At 35.3% G+C, this 17,805-nt stretch overlaps 2 protein-coding genes across 2 annotated transcripts; one reads left to right on the top strand and one right to left on the bottom strand.

Moving 5' to 3' along the window:
* The first annotated feature begins 4,741 nt into the window (after positions 1-4,741).
* On the top strand, positions 4,742-8,223 carry LOC116029646. Its single transcript, XM_031271692.1, has 3 exons — positions 4,742-5,532; positions 5,692-8,073; positions 8,193-8,223. The coding sequence occupies exons 1-3, from the start codon at positions 4,742-4,744 to the stop codon at positions 8,221-8,223; spliced, it is 3,204 nt and encodes a 1,067-aa protein (XP_031127552.1).
* Positions 8,224-11,441: 3,218 nt separating this feature from the next.
* LOC116029647 lies at positions 11,442-17,550 on the bottom strand. Its single transcript, XM_031271693.1, has 3 exons — positions 16,745-17,550; positions 14,362-14,498; positions 11,442-12,500 (listed from the first exon to the last, which is right to left on the bottom strand). Exons 1-3 carry the CDS (start codon positions 17,548-17,550, stop codon positions 11,512-11,514), a joined length of 1,932 nt encoding a protein of 643 aa, XP_031127553.1. The 3' UTR covers positions 11,442-11,511.
* Between the last annotated feature and the right edge of the window lie 255 nt (positions 17,551-17,805).

Genomic DNA, 17,805 nt, shown 5'->3' on the forward strand with positions numbered 1-17,805 from the left:
CATAACATCAATCTGCCTAGGAATCCTGAAAATTCATCACATGAGGTAGTTTCAGTTTTAAGGCTTCATTATTGTGCAACTTCATTTTAAACTTTGAGGATTGGCTAAATGAACAATTAACTGCAACTGACAGGTTCAACTCGGAGATGAGGTGGTGCAATTAGTTCCAGTGCCATTTTTAAGAGAAAACCCAACACATGATAAGGTCAAGACAAAGCAAGTGAGAAAGGCAGCTAGAGAAGAAAGAGCAATTCAACAACCCCCCACTTCAAAAAAACAGAAGACCCTTGGCTTGAAAAGGCAGGTGAAGACAAAGCATGTAGCTACAAGAACATATAGAACAAGGTCTACCGTGATCTTCAAGTCCAAATTCAAAGGGAATTTAAGTGAACCTATTGAACTTGACTAAAGTGTGGGTTGAAGTTGGGTAGTATTGTTAGCATGGTTTTGTTTTTTAAATGGGAAAGGGAACTTCAAGTTGTTAATATGTGAAAAGGAAAAAAAACAAAATGTTGCCATGGTTACTTTTGTTTTTGTTTAAACTCTTGTGCCTTGGTTTTTTTTGTAAGGGGCAGTATTGCCATGGCAGTGGTTTTTTTTGTGGTTCACTGTTTGATACAAACAAACCAAACATTGAAGGTGTATTCTATTGCCAATTAATATATTATATGTTTTTGCTCATTTTATGCAATTTCTCTCTCAAACACTAATTTGAATACAAAAATAAAGATTGGCCAATGAATTTAGAACCATAAGTCAGTATGCACATTGTACATTCAAAACAGTGAACTACATATTGTTCATGGCAACCTATAAAGATCACTATATTGGCCACATTTGTTTGGCATCACATTTCTCACCACTAGTCCTATTACTACTCCTATTGCTACCAATAACACTGCTTTGAGCCATTTCCCATTACAATCTTTTTTTGGACGATTGCCACTTCGTAATCTGGATGCTTTGAGCCTCTCAATTTCTTCCTCATTTCGGTTCACCCTCTTCAACAATCCGGGAATGATCTTCTTCGATCGTGAGCACATTGGAGGATCAAACCAAGCAAAAAAGCCACATGAATGCATTCCCTGTATACACATAATTGCTCCAACAAAATTGGTAATCGGTAACACCAAACCAAACCAAAGCGAAAAATAAAAATAAAAAACAAGTCATCCCAAAATTACAATGTGAACTATACTCTGTGAACCTGCACCATCCGAAAAAAAATGCAAAAAAAAAAAAACCAAAATCAAAATTATAGCTAATACTTACATTCAGACCAACACAATTCCAAAATCTTCTTCCTGGATTCTCAGAACTCCATGAGGTTTGAAGGGTTAACTCATTACCACAATAACAATGGAGAATAGGAATCACTTCTCCAAAGTGTAATCTTTGCTTCACTGACCCAGAAGACGATGAAGAAGACTCTCTATGTTGCATCCTCCTTCGCGTGAGCAAATCTTCAATTTCCCTTAGTGGAATCGCAACTAGGTTGACCTAGGGCAAAGGAGGAACGAATTGATGTTCTAGACGCCAAAGTGAAGAAACCAGCGAAGGAATTGGGTTCATAATGGCTTCAAATCTTGAAAAGACTTCTTTGCCCTTGTAAATAACTGTGCCAACCTCCAATTTTTAACGGTGGACGACATTGGGTACCGTTTCAAAAGACTAAGGATTAAATTGGGTACGAAAAATTCTCTGGGACAAAATCGAGTATTAGCTAATAGTCGGAGGACCATTTTGGGTATTAACTCATTAACAATAATCATAAAAAATAAAGACATTATAAATTAAAGAAAATGAAATCAGGCAACTATAGCAGCACTACCTTAGTTGCGTAGATGTGAAGAAGTTGTAGAGTAGTCACGGAGCAGGCTGGTCGCTTTCGAGGTCTGACGGATCAGGGCTGGTAGGGTACTCGTTTCTAGCCATCGCCCTTTGATAAGATTCGCCGGTCGAGGTCTGTGATAGTGATGTAGTTAAACCTCACCTCTGTGGCAGCGTGAGAGTTAGAGATCGAGTTATAGCATGTATATACACATTGAAAACTTCTAGTGTAATTAATTTGTTAAAGCGTTGCTAATTTGAACCCCCTACAAGTAACAACAATAATTTGTGAAAGTTCATATATGAAATTGAATACCGTTATGATAATTGATACAAATTAAAAACACCAAGTTGAAAGTTTAAATATAATGCATGGAAATTACTTGATTATTGATATAACAGTAGGTAGCCAGTTACTGAGCAAAAGAATTAGGGTACAAAAAATAAATTAAGTAAGCGATATGGTATCCCAAAGAAAATAAGTATTAAATAAGGATACAAAATTACGAATTCAAATATGCATTCTAACATTTTTAGGGCAAAAGTAATAAAAGTATCTTAGCATACATAAAATTGATAAAAGAAAAAAACCAATATTGAAAAATACATAATAGAAACTCTAAAAGCATCTACACTCAAATTCACAGGCCATATAATACAAATTGTAGAAGTCAATAAAAAAAAAAAGTTAGCAAATATTGATGAAATGATGTACTACACATTTAGTTGTATATTTGAAACCCCTACAATTAACAACAATAATTTGTGAAAGTTCATATATGAAATTGAATAACGCTATGATACTTGATACAAATTAAGATCACAAGTTGAAATTTTAAATATAATGTATGGAAGTTAGTTCATTAGTGATATAACAGCAATTAGCACGTTGGTAAAAAAAATATTAGGGTACCAAATAGACAAGAACCATATAAAACTACCAATTCAAATATGCATTCTAAGGGAAAATTTTGCGACTTTTATAAAAATAAATAAATATTATTTTGCCGAGATTGCTAATCTCAGTCCCTAACCCAAAATTCAAGTTAACCAACCCCATGAAGCAAATAATGTATTTTAACATTTTATTTACCTACAATCAAACCCCAACATTTAATCACAGCAATAAGACAATAAGGCGTATGCACAAAATAGGAGCGACAAGTTTACGATTACTCGTCAAGATTACAATTAATCACAACAGGTTAACCGCCAACAATAAGCAAATCATATTCAATCACAACAATATTCATAACCAAATCATAAATTCATTTTGCGAGATCAAATCATAAAATCATCTCCATTAAGAATAACATAAAAAAAAAGAAAATATTAATTAAAGAAAATTAAATCCGTCAACTAGAGCAGCAAAACTTTAGTCGCATATAGGTTTAGAGACAATAGAGTACTCACTGAGCAGTTTGGTCGGTGTCGCGGTCTCACAGAGCAGGCCTGTTTGAGGATTCGTTTCTCGCAATTGCCCGCTGGTAGTGAGATTCGCTGGTGAAGTCTGCGTGTGTGAGAGTCATGTGGTTCACTTACACCTTTGTGAGAGCGAGAGAGATGCCGTTAGCGTTTGTTGACCGTTAAAGTGACAAAGTTAGGCCATGTATATATACATGGAAAATTTCTAGAAATATATACAACTCCTTTGTAATCACCGTCGGTGACCCTCGGTTTACCATGAATTCGACGGCGGATCTACGCTGGGTCAAACGGTGAGTCGGGCCAGACAATATGGTGTTGGTTCCGATAGAATGCTCGTTTCGGGACTTTGGCATGCGTCAGCGGTAGCGTGCGTTGACATATCAGGTCTGCCTCCTCACTATAAGCGGTTTCGTCGGCGCTGAAGGATCAGGCCTACCTCCGATCTTGGCTTGACTCGGGATGGTGGATGTTGCTGACGTAATGCAACTTGGCCTTGGCAATGGTGATTAACATCCTTGCTTCCAGCTATCGATCAGACCGACGACCCCTCTCTCCTTACGGCGAGTCTCTCTCTCTCTTTTCCTTTGTGGTTGCTTGCAGATGAATATAGATATCTAGAGAAAGGATATGAATGAAGAATGAACATGATGAACGGCAATACGGGTTTGAGCCATTTCTACAAGTGTTTGACATATATTAAATTGGACATATTTTTCTCCTTAGAATAAAAACATTAGGAAAAAAAAATTCTCACATCATTTTTTTTAAAAAAAATTATTTCTCACATCATTAAAATACTCAATTATTGATGTGGAGCAGTCATTTATTCTGTTTTATTACGTGTTCAGTTCTGGACCTTTCTCAACTATTCCATTCAACGAGTTGTGCTTAATTTCTGTTGACTTATTGTTCAATCATGCAATCCTTTTCGAAAAGTCGTGCACTCTTTACGCCTGAAGAATTGCGTGAGCGTAAAAGAAATAAAAATAAACAATCATGGAAACACCTGTCATCACAGCAACGTAACAACTTACAAACGAAATGCAATGTTTAGACCCTCAGAACGCGTCTCAACAACCACCACGTCCTTCACCTCTAGCATATAAGACAGGTGCTCAACTACTAAATAGATATTGACAATGACTTTATAAATATCTTTCTACCCTTTACTGACTTTTTTCCTTTTTCTTTTTTACCCTGTTCATGGTACGGTGACATTGTTCATGCGTATATATGCCATTTGGGACAATGCGCACATAAATTCACGAATTTTAATCCTTTGCTTATAAATTCACACATTATATACACAATGAATGGTGTACGCCTTGTCCTCTCATTGTTTATTGGTTAACGTCATGATACATCAGAACCGTTTGTGCTGCCGACTATCCCTGATTGTATTTATTGTGGAGCTAAGCGCATTCCGTATGAGCCACCTGCTTTTTGCTGTTGTAAAGGAGATGTTGTGCTTGTGTCAAACGAAATGCCTTTGGTGCTGAAAAACCTGTACACTAGAGTTGATGATGCCTCAAAAAATTTTCGTACATTTGTTAGGACTTACAACAACACATTTGCTTTTACTTCGCTTGGCATTCATCAGTATGACAAAGATCTTTGTAAGCGTAATAAAGGCATATATACATTCAAAGTTCAAGGGCAAATGTATCATTTTATCAATAACTTATTACCTTATGGTTGCCCGCCGCGCAATTTGCAACTCTATTTTTATGACACTGATCATAAAATTAAAAATCGAGTTGAAAGTGTTGCTAGATTAGAAGAGAACATTGTCAGAGCTTTGATGGAAGTCATGTCTTGCAATCCATACGCAAATTTCTTTAGAAGTCTTAAGGATGTTGTTCACTCGGATGACTTTAGTATTTTGTTGAACTCTTCACCTTCATTGGATCAAAGACTTTATAATTCGCCAACTGCCTCTCAAGTTGCTGCTGTATGGATTGAAGACTACGATGGAGTTGAAGATAATAGGAATATTAGGGTATATGCACATTGTGGTCGGTCACAAAATATCCAATACTATTATGGTTGTTATGATCCATTACAATACCCTTTGTTATTCCCATTTGGTGATGTTGGATGGCATGAGGGTATTCAAAGAGCCTTGCAATCGAGGAATTTACAACCTCTTGGTTATGCAAATTCTTTATCTATTAATGCAAACACACAATCATCTGTTGATGATCTAATTCGAGAAGGCCAGGTAGGAAGCGATCCTCAATATCTTGCAGAGAATATTATGCGTATAAATTTCAGGTTCGAGCACGTGATAACTCTCTATTATTACATATCGGAAGATTATTTCAGCAAGTTATTGTTGACATATATATTAAAGTTGAAACATAAAGACTAGATTATTTTAGGAAAAAAACAACAGTTTATTAGGTCTAAAAACTTTCAAGGCCTTGTTGATAGCGTTGGAACAGGTGCTGTGTTTGGTAATGAGGTTGGACGCAGAGTTATTTTGCCATCGTCATTCATTGGGGGTCCTAGAGATATGCGTGGTCGATATATGGATGCAATGTCGCTTGTCCAAAACTTTGGAAAACCTGATATGTTTTTAACCATGACATGTAACCCTAATTGGCCTGAAATTAAAGGCCTCTTGCAATACAATGACGATGCACAAAATAGGCCAGACTTGATTGCGAGAGTATTCCACGCAAAAAGGCAAGAACTTAAGAATGATATTACAAATAAACAATTTTTTGGTGAAGTTGTTGCGTACACTTACGTAATCGAGTTCCAAAAGAGAGGATTGCCACATGCTCATTTCCTAATTATTCTAAAAGATAAATGTCATGCAATGTCTCCTTCTTTTGTTGATAATTTCGTATCGGCAGAAATACCGGATAAACATCTTCAACCTGCGTTGTACGAGCTTGTAAAAAAACATATGGTTCATGGTCCTTGTGGTTTTCTTAATCCAAACTGCCCTTGCATGATACAAAGGAAATGCAAATCTGTACCTACTTGTAAAAGTAAATACCCCAAACTATTTAGCCATGCCACTGAGTTTACTGATGACTCTTATCCTATTTATAAGAGACGCAATACACCCTTTTTTGTTCAGATTAAAGGGTTTAATCTTGATAATAGATGGATAGTGCCTTATAATCCCCACTTATTACTTAAGTTTGATTGCCATATAAATGTGGAAGTATGTGCCAGTATTAAGTCTGTGAAATATATTTACAAATATATTTACAAAGGTCATGATAGAGTAAGCATTACTTTGGGTGATAACACCGATGAACGTGTTATTGATGAAATTAAAGAATACCAGAATGCAAGATGGATCTCGCCCCCTGAAGCTGCATGGCGTATATTTGGAATTGGAATTGCAGAGATGAAGCCTGCTGTAATACAGTTGCAGATACATTTAGAAAACTCACAATATATCAATTTTTATGGCCATGAAAGGATAACCTATATAGTGAGCAGAGAAGATTCGTCTCGTACTATGTTAACTGAATTATTTGCAATGAATCTTTCAAGCGATTTTGCAAGAACTTTGAACTTGCTTTATGTAGAATTTCCTTGCCATTTTGTTTGGTGTAAGTCAAGCAAGTCTTGGAAACCTCGTAAAAAGCATACAGTTATAGGCAGACTTGTGGCTGTTAATCCAACTGAGGGGGAACGGTATTATCTACGGTTCTTATTAATGAATGTCAGGGCGCCAACTTCGTTTGATTGTTTAAGAACTGTAAATGGTAAAATCACTTCATCTTTTCATGAGGCTATTGAGAAACTAGGATTACTTGCAGGAGATTTCGTTGTTGAAGAATCGTTAAATGAAGCAGTATTATTCCAAATGCCTTCGAGTTTGCAGACTTTCTTTGCAACGCTTCTCATCTTTTGTGATATTTCAAATCCTATTTCATTATGGATGAAATACAAAACACACGTGTCAAGACTTTTAAAGACAGGCTTGCACACAAATGCTGAGGCCGAATCATTAGTCCTAAAGATGATTGCCAATATAGTACAAGAAATGGGCAAGAAAACAAAAGACTACTGCCTATTTGATCTATTGGAATCCTATGATTTCCCAGGACGTCTTACTAATGAGATTTTGCACGAGAAGAACTTGACGGTTTCTGAGGCAGATCTTTTAGCTATTCACCAACTCAATGTTTGCCAGCGATCAGCTTTTAAAACTATTACGGATGCTGTTTTAGGTAATAAACCTAGTGCATTTTTTGTTGATGGGCCAGGTGGTACGGGGAAAACATTCTTATATCGTTGTTTATTAGTATTTGTACGTTCTAAGGGATTGATCGCTCTTACAACTGCAACTTCTGGCATAGCTGCATCTATATTACCTGGCGGTCGCACCGCACATTCGCGCTTCAAACTCGCACTTGATGGGAATGATAAGTATATATGCAATATAGGTAAACATACTGCTGATGCGAGTTTACTTCGCCATAGTAAATTGATTCTTTGGGATGAAGCATCCATGGCACATAGGAATATAGTTGAGAGCCTTGATACAACGCTCAAAGATATAATGGATTGTCACGATTTATTTGGGGAGAAAGTCATTGTATTTGGAGGAGATTTTAAGCAAACATTACCAGTTGTAAGACATGGAAAGAAGGAAGATTTCATTGCAGCATCTTTGGTTAAATCAAGTACTATATGGCCGCACATTTGTCATTTGAATTTAGTTGAGAACATGCGTGCACATGCTGATCCTACATTTGCAAGTTACTTGATGAAGATAGGTAATGGCACAGAACCTGCTATTTACCAAAACAAAATAAAAGAGCCTTCTCAATTTCTTGATTCAAAGTACTTGCATTGCCAAGATTATTTACATACGTTATCTCCTCCTGGCTTGCCTCCTCATACTTTAAGCTTGAAAAAAAATTGTCCGGTAATCTTATTAAGGAATCTAAATCCATGTGAAGGCTTATGCAATGGTACACGACTCATATGTGATATGTTTGGGAATCATACCATAAGTTGCATTATCGCAGTAGGAGAATACAAGAGTAAGCATGTATTGATACCTAAAATACCACTTCAACCATCAAAGGATGAAAACTGTCCAATACCATTCAAAAGAAGCCAATTCCCCATAAAAAATTGTTTTGCAATGACAATAAATAAATCACAAGGCCAAACTCTAGATTTTGTTGGCCTTCTGGCAGGGTTGTCGAAGCCCTACAAAATTAATACTGTCTCACTCCACTAATTTGTAGTAGTGGCAAGACCAGGTCGAATCCCAAGAGAACTAATGAGGATCGTTTCTTAAATTAAAAGAACTTAGAGTGGGAGAAATAATTTGAAATAAGTAAATAAAGTAAACTATAATCGTAAACAAGTTCAGGTATGATGATATTTGATTCAAGGAAAAAGAAATATTAAAGATGTGACTTAGATCATTGGCTCTTACAAATAAATTGTTAATTCAAGTACTTAGCCGAAGACTAATCAAGATAGCCATAACTAGCCTTTGATCTCCCTGAATTAATTGGTTCAAACTAAGCATTCAAACCAACAATTGTTATTGAATAAACTGGGGACGATAGCGTTCCATATTCACTCAATAACATCATTACACCTAAATGAAAAGTAACTAAGCCTAAATCACAGATTGAGATAGCTACAACCTGCAACTTAGTCTTCCTGTTCTTTATGTACTGATCACAATAATATAATTAATACAGACTACTCGGTCTAATTGTTTAAAACAATTACGGATCATAAACTCATAGATAGCAATAGGAAAAAAATAATAAACTAAGTTGTCAGTTTATTTCATTATCAGTCTTCCTGGAAAATTAACTTTAAAAGAACAGGAAGTACATGAATTCAACAAATTAATTGAAATCGAACCTCCCTAAATTCACAACTGAAATTTCAATTCCTTGAATCAAAATAAATAAAATCTAGCCAGACATGGAGAAAAGCTATTCTAAAATTCTAAGAATATGAAAGGAAGAATCTGCTAAAATACATCAGAATAACTCTCCTTTTATAGGGTTCTGAACCAACAATTTTCCCTAAAATTATTGCTCTTACCAAATCAAAGGCTGATTTCTCTCACAATTTCAACCTCAAATTCAAAAGCTTGGTTGATTTTTGATCTTTCACGAACGAGAACCATTCGAAGTCACCGTCCGAAGCTCCTCTTGCGCCTTTTATTTCGTTGTCAATCGTAATTCGCAAACCTGCGGCTGTTGTACGTAAACAAAACAAAAAAAACTAAAATAAATAAAAGTAAAATAAAGTAACGTAGCAAAACAAATTAAAGTCAAACAATCAAAGTATAATTAGGATTATTAAATAAGCGGGACCCACCTAACTAAATTATTAAAGATATAATAATAAGCTTAATTATACTTAAATTTAATTAACTAAGTACTCTAATCCTAATATAACTAAAATAATTTAATTAACTAAGTACTCTAATCCTAATATAACTAAAATATACTAAATATAATTAAATATAAAATATAAATAATAAAATTAACCTATAAAATCTTATTTAAATCATGGTATAAAATATGATTAACCTATAAAATCTTATTTAAATCATGGTATAAAATATGTTTATCATAATTCTCCCACACTAAAACTATGCTTGCCCTCAAGCATATCCTCATCCTTCAAACATAGACTTTTCCAACTCCTTCCAAGCCACCTAGAAATATCTCAAAAGTTATTATATATTTAAGTGCTAGAGGTGAAACACACTCAAGAGAACAAGCATGGTTTATTGATAACACTTGAAAATAAATAAATAAAATGACTCACTAGTTTTATCAAAAGGAAATGAACAAGACTTAACACCTCACAAAGATTCAAAATTCACTCATTGCACTCATAGTGTCTAAGGTATAGTGTATCAAACTCTCAAATCAAAACATAGCAAGTAATCCCATAGGCTTGCAAGTAAATCAAATCTCTACCACTAGCAAACATGAGTTAAACCATGAATCAAAGGGTCTTTCATTAAAGGTTGTAACTTGGCTAGGGTAAAGGGATATGGTAAAAGGAATTTTTAGGTTTAACAAGTTGAAGGAACCACATAAGCCTCTACACAAAATTTCACCCTAAGAAAAATTACAAAGCCATAAACATATTTTCATTCCTCCATCACCTTCACATTTCATTTTCATGCTTTTTTTTCACTTTCTTCATCTTTCATACTTTTTTCCCTTCCCACATATATATTGCATTTCTTTTGTTGCCTTCATAAGACTTTATTCAAACTCTTTCTTTTGTTTCTTAACACTTTCTTACCTCAATTCTCTTCATTTTTCCTTTTCCATATTTCTCAACTTCATTTTTCATAGAAAAACAATGCTTCACATAAAAAAGAAACATCACTTAGATAAATTAATTCAACTCCCAATAAAACTACACTTTTCAGTTTCCAATTGTATCTTGAACTCATAGTAACACTTTATTGACAATAAGAACAAGCAAAACCTTGTGCAAATAGACTAATATGATTCCTTCAATTCAAGGGTTCAAAATTTATTGGGGGAAAATAATCAAAGAAAACGGAAAAATAGCTTGTAATGTGGCAATTAAAAGAAAAGAAAGGCTAAAAGCTCAAAGTGGCTCACTAGGTGTTAAAATGCAAGGTAGGCTTTTTTGGCTCAAAGTGGCTCAACCTAGGTGCCCTTTTTATCTTCATGTTCTAACTCACTTGAATGTGGTCTCAAAATGCATTTAAGAGCAAGTTCTAGCATACACAAACCGTGCTTGATATCACACAAAAAAGAAAATTGAGCAAAGTGTTGCTCTTTAGGCTCAGAAGCTCACCAACAGGGTCAAATTGCATCAAGTCTTGCACATTTTCATTCAATAAAACTAACAAGGATTTGAAAATATATTTTTTGTATAAAAGAGAAAAATAAATAAATAAATGAATAAAATCATGCTTGCTTTTCTCATGTGTTAAAACTCTAAACCAAAAATATATTATAACTTAAGACATATCCCTAAATAACAAGAAAGTAACCCAAACAAGTCATCATCAGTGTGCAACACTCTCCCCCACACTTAAATCATGCATTGTCCTCAATGTATGCACACATAAAAACTTCACATATTCACAAAGAAATTGAGCATATTTTAAGAAAACTTGTTTGAAAAATTAAAAAAAAATAAAGAAAAGAGAAAAAAAATGAATTATTGAATTGGGTTGCCTCCCAAGAGCGCATTTGTTTAATGTCGTTATGCCCGACGCAACCCTGTATGTGTCTTTTTCAATCACAAATACTCCGGGAGGGCTAAATCAACATCTTCCAAACTCAAAACTGTCATTCCCTCATGAAAGGGCTTTAACCTGTGACCATTAACCTTAAAAACTTTTCCTGTATCAATGCTTTTAATCTCTATTGCACCATAAGGAAAAACGTTAGAAACAACAAAAGGTCCAATCCAACGAGTACGTAACTTACCAGGCATAAGCTTCAAACGAGAATTGTATAATAAAACTTTTTGTCCTACCTCAAAGCTTTTTCTCAAAATCATGTTGTCATGGAACGTCTTGGTTTTCTCTTTGTATAACCTGGAATTTTCATAAGCATCTAACCTCAACTCCTCCAATTCCTGCAACTGCAATCTCCTCTCTTCACCAGCCTTCTTCATCTCCATATTACAACGTTGTACTGCCCAATAGGCTTTATGTGCAATCTCTACGGGCAAATGACAAGCTTTTCCAAAAACCAACCGATAAGGAGACATCCCAATCGGAGTTTTGTAAGCTGTCCGATAGGCCCATAGAGCATCATCTAACCGTAAGCTCCAATCTTTCCTACCTGTGTTCACAGTTTTTTCCAAAATAGACTTTACCTCCCTATTGGACACTTCAGCTTGCCTATTGGTTTGGGGATGATACACTGTAGCTGTTCTGTGATGCACACCATACTTCTTGAACAATGTTTCAATTGTTTTATTGCAAAAATGACTCCCTTGATCACTTATAACCGCACGCAGAACTCCAAATCTGTTAAAGATGTTAGATTTCATAAAACCTGTAACCACTGAAGAATCATCAGTTTTGGTGGCCTTTGCTTCCACCCATTTCGACACATAATCAACAGCTAACAGAATATAATGAAAGCCACAAGAAGATGGAAAAGGTCCCATGAAATCAATACCCCACACATCAAATATTTCCACAATTAGAATAGGAATTTGAGGCATTTCATTTCTATGAGACAATGAACCAGTCTTTTGACATTTTTCACAAGTTTTACAACACAAATATGCATCTTTAAATAAATTCTCCCAATACAAACCACTATCCAACACTTTTCTCGCAGTTCGCTTAGGACTAAAATGACCACCACATGCATAATTATGACAAAAAGCTAAAACTGACTGTTGTTCATTTTCAGGCACACATCGTCTTATTACTTGATCAGCACAAAATTTCCATAGATATGGCTCATCCCAAACATAATATTTAGCTTCACTTCTTATTTTTTCTTTCCTAGACTTACTAAGGTAATCAGGTAAAGCTCCAGTGACTAAGTAATTAACAAGATCAGCATACCAAGGAACCATACCTGACATCTGGAACAATTGCTCATCAGGAAAATTTTCAGAAATAGGAAGTGTGTATCTTCATCTCTCACCAACCTACTTAGATGATCCGCCACTGGATTTTCAGCTCCCTTTCGATCCTTTATTGTCAAATCAAACTCCTGAAGTAATAAAATCCATCTTATTAGTCTAGGCTTAGATTCTTTTTTTCCCAAAAGATACTTCAATGCTGCATGGTCAGAAAAAACTATGACTTTAGAACCAAGCAAATAAGATCTAAATTTATCTAAAGCAAAAATAACAGCTAAAAGCTCTTTCTCAATTGTGGAGTAACTGCACTGTGCAGCATTCAATGTTCTTGAAGCATAGTATATGACATGGCTTTGCTTCCCAACTTTCTAGCCCAAAACAGCTCCAACTGCATAGTTGCTGGTGTCGCACATAATCTCAAAGAGTAGTTCCCAGTTTGGAGGTTGAATAATAGGTGCACTTGTCAGCAATGCCTTAAGCTTGTCAAAAGCTTCTTGACATTCCTTTCCAAACTCAAAAGTAACCTCCTTTTGCAACAGCTTAGACAAAGGGACAACAATCCTTGAGAAATCCTTAATAAACCTGCGATAAAATCCTGCATGTCCAAGAAAAGAACGAACTTCCCTAACATTTGTAGGGTAAGGTAAGTTCACAATCAAATCCACTTTAGCTTTATCAACTTCTATCCCCTTAGCTGAAATTACATGCCCTAACACAATTCCTTGACTAACCATAAAATGACATTTTTCATAATTCAAAACCAAATTAGCATCAATACATCTTTTTAAAACTTTAGACAAATTATTTAAACAAACTTCAAATGAATCGCCATAAACAGTAAAGTCATCCATAAACACTTCTATGCAACTTTCAATAAATTCAGAAAAAATGCTCATCATGCATCTTTGGAATGTCCCTGGTGCATTACATAAGCCAAACGGCATCCGCCGGAATGCAAATGTTCCAAATGGACAGGTAAAAGTAGTCTTTTCTTGGTCTTCTTGAGCAATAGCTATTTGATAGTAACCTGAAAATCCATCCAAAAAGCAAAAACAAGATTTCCCAGCCAATCTTTCTAACATTTGATCAACAAAAGGTAATGGAAAATGATCTTTCCTTGTAGCTAAGTTCAACTTTCTAAAATCTATGCACATTCTCCAACCATTTTGTATTCTCATTGGTACCAATTCATCANAGAATCATCAGTTTTGGTGGCCTTTGCTTCCACCCATTTCGACACATAATCAACAGCTAACAGAATATAATGAAAGCCACAAGAAGATGGAAAAGGTCCCATGAAATCAATACCCCACACATCAAATATTTCCACAATTAGAATAGGAATTTGAGGCATTTCATTTCTATGAGACAATGAACCAGTCTTTTGACATTTTTCACAAGTTTTACAACACAAATATGCATCTTTAAATAAATTCTCCCAATACAAACCACTATCCAACACTTTTCTCGCAGTTCGCTTAGGACTAAAATGACCACCACATGCATAATTATGACAAAAAGCTAAAACTGACTGTTGTTCATTTTCAGGCACACATCGTCTTATTACTTGATCAGCACAAAATTTCCATAGATATGGCTCATCCCAAACATAATATTTAGCTTCACTTCTTATTTTTTCTTTCCTAGACTTACTAAGGTAATCAGGTAAAGCTCCAGTGACTAAGTAATTAACAAGATCAGCATACCAAGGAACCATACCTGACATCTGGAACAATTGCTCATCAGGAAAATTTTCAGAAATAGGAAGTGTGTATCTTCATCTCTCACCAACCTACTTAGATGATCCGCCACTGGATTTTCAGCTCCCTTTCGATCCTTTATTGTCAAATCAAACTCCTGAAGTAATAAAATCCATCTTATTAGTCTAGGCTTAGATTCTTTTTTTCCCAAAAGATACTTCAATGCTGCATGGTCAGAAAAAACTATGACTTTAGAACCAAGCAAATAAGATCTAAATTTATCTAAAGCAAAAATAACAGCTAAAAGCTCTTTCTCAATTGTGGAGTAACTGCACTGTGCAGCATTCAATGTTCTTGAAGCATAGTATATGACATGGCTTTGCTTCCCAACTTTCTAGCCCAAAACAGCTCCAACTGCATAGTTGCTGGTGTCGCACATAATCTCAAAGAGTAGTTCCCAGTTTGGAGGTTGAATAATAGGTGCACTTGTCAGCAATGCCTTAAGCTTGTCAAAAGCTTCTTGACATTCCTTTCCAAACTCAAAAGTAACCTCCTTTTGCAACAGCTTAGACAAAGGGACAACAATCCTTGAGAAATCCTTAATAAACCTGCGATAAAATCCTGCATGTCCAAGAAAAGAACGAACTTCCCTAACATTTGTAGGGTAAGGTAAGTTCACAATCAAATCCACTTTAGCTTTATCAACTTCTATCCCCTTAGCTGAAATTACATGCCCTAACACAATTCCTTGACTAACCATAAAATGACATTTTTCATAATTCAAAACCAAATTAGCATCAATACATCTTTTTAAAACTTTAGACAAATTATTTAAACAAACTTCAAATGAATCGCCATAAACAGTAAAGTCATCCATAAACACTTCTATGCAACTTTCAATAAATTCAGAAAAAATGCTCATCATGCATCTTTGGAATGTCCCTGGTGCATTACATAAGCCAAACGGCATCCGCCGGAATGCAAATGTTCCAAATGGACAGGTAAAAGTAGTCTTTTCTTGGTCTTCTTGAGCAATAGCTATTTGATAGTAACCTGAAAATCCATCCAAAAAGCAAAAACAAGATTTCCCAGCCAATCTTTCTAACATTTGATCAACAAAAGGTAATGGAAAATGATCTTTCCTTGTAGCTAAGTTCAACTTTCTAAAATCTATGCACATTCTCCAACCATTTTGTATTCTCATTGGTACCAATATGCACATTCTCCAACCATTTTGTATTCTCATTGGTACCAATTCATCATTTTTCCAACCATTTTGTATTCTCATTGGTACCAATTCATCATTTTGATTTTTTACCAGTATTCTCATTGGTACCAATTCATCATTTTGATTTTTTACCAGAGTTATACCAGTTTTCTTTGGCACTACATGCACTGGACTTACCCATTCACTATCAGAAATTGGATAGATTATACCTGCATCTAAGAGTTTAAGAACCTCTTTAAATACCACATCCTTCAATGTTGGGTTGAGTCTTCTCTGTGGCTCCCTTGTTGGCCTGGCATCTTCTCCTAAATGGATTCTATGCATACAAACAGCTGGGCTTATACCTTTTATATCAGCTAAAGTCCACCCCATTGCAGTTTTGTGTTCTTTCAGCACTGAAACCAGCTTGTCTTCTTGTTCCTGGGACAACTTATTTGAGATAATAACAGGTAATGTCTCTCCCTCACCTAAGTAAACATACTTGAGATGATCAGGAAGAGTTTTCAACTCTAAAGTTGGAGCCCGCAACACAGATGGCAACATTTTCTCATGATTTAAAGTAAAATCAGAATTTGAAAAATTTAAACCAGTTATTACAGCTGATAAAACTTCACAAGAAGAATCAACAAACTCATCTAAATCAAATTCAGCTTCTAAATCAAGCAAATTCTCAACAAAAACATCTTCAAAAACATCTTGCACTATTGAATCAATTATATCGACATGATAAAGAGAATGATAATCATCAGGGTACTTCATTGCATCAGAAATATTAAATTTAGCAATTTCTCCATTAAACTCAACAGAAAGAATACCCTTATCAACATCTATCTTTGTTTTAGCAGTTTTAATAAATGGTCTACCTAACAGAATTGGAGTTGATTGATCTATTGCATCATCATTCATTTTCAAAACATAGAAATCAACAGGAAAAACCAGCCCATTAACTTGCACTAAAACATCCTCTACAATTCCAATTGGGTGCAAAGAATTCATGTTTAAAGATTGATAAATGGAAAATGGCATAACATTTATTGATGCTCCTAAATCTAACATGGCACGCTTAATCTTTTTATTACCAATTATATAGGGTAGGGTGAACATACCTGGATCCTTGCACTTTCTAGGAAGATCATTGCTTATCATGGCTGAAACATTCTTACCCAGTATGATTTTCTCCTTGCTCTTCAACTTCCTCTTACTGGTACAAAGTTCTTTTAGAAACTTTGCATACTTGGGAATCTGCTTTATGGCTTCTAGCAATGGGATGTTGATTTCCACCTTTCTAAAGGTTTCCAGAATTTGATTTTCATGTTCTTCTTCTTTTGATTTTGATAACCTTGAAGGAAAAGGGGGTAGAGATGAATTATATTGACCAACAAAGGATTCAGAACTTACCTTAGAATTTTCATTGGCTATAGACTCATTTTCCTCCCATGATTTTTCTTCTTTTTCCTCTTCCACTGGTAATGAGGATTCTGGCTGAAGTTGCTTACCACTTCTCAATGTGATTGCACTCACATTTTCCTTGGGGTTCACCTCCGTTTGTGATGGTAATTTCCTCGAAGCTTGAGCTTCCAACTTGCTAACAGAAGTAGCTAATTGGGAAATTTGATTACCCAATTGTTGAATAGCTGCCCTTGTTTCTTGTTGAAACTGTTGAGTGTTATTAGCAAGTCCTTTAACAATTTCATCTAAAGACATACCAGAATTTGAAAGCTTGGGGTTGAGATTGTTGAGGCGCTTGGAATTGTCTGAAATTCTGATTCTAAAACCTTGGTTGCACCCCTTGATTCCCATAACTCAAGTTTGGATGATCTCTCCATCCGGGATTATACTGGTTTGAAAAGGGATCATATCTTCGATTGGGTTGACCAGAAAATCCCCCGATTGCATTCAACTCTTGACTTGGATTTTGCAGTGTCGGGCACATGTCTATGGGATGTCCAACAAATGAACATATTCCACATGCTCCTGTGGATTGCATTTGCCCGACAGCCATTTGATGCACAAGAGTAGTTAAATCTGAAATTTTATTTTCAAGTTGAGAAGAAC

Source organism: Ipomoea triloba, chromosome 9 (genome assembly GCF_003576645.1).
Source record: "Ipomoea triloba cultivar NCNSP0323 chromosome 9, ASM357664v1".
Classification (NCBI taxonomy): Eukaryota; Viridiplantae; Streptophyta; class Magnoliopsida; order Solanales; family Convolvulaceae; genus Ipomoea; species Ipomoea triloba.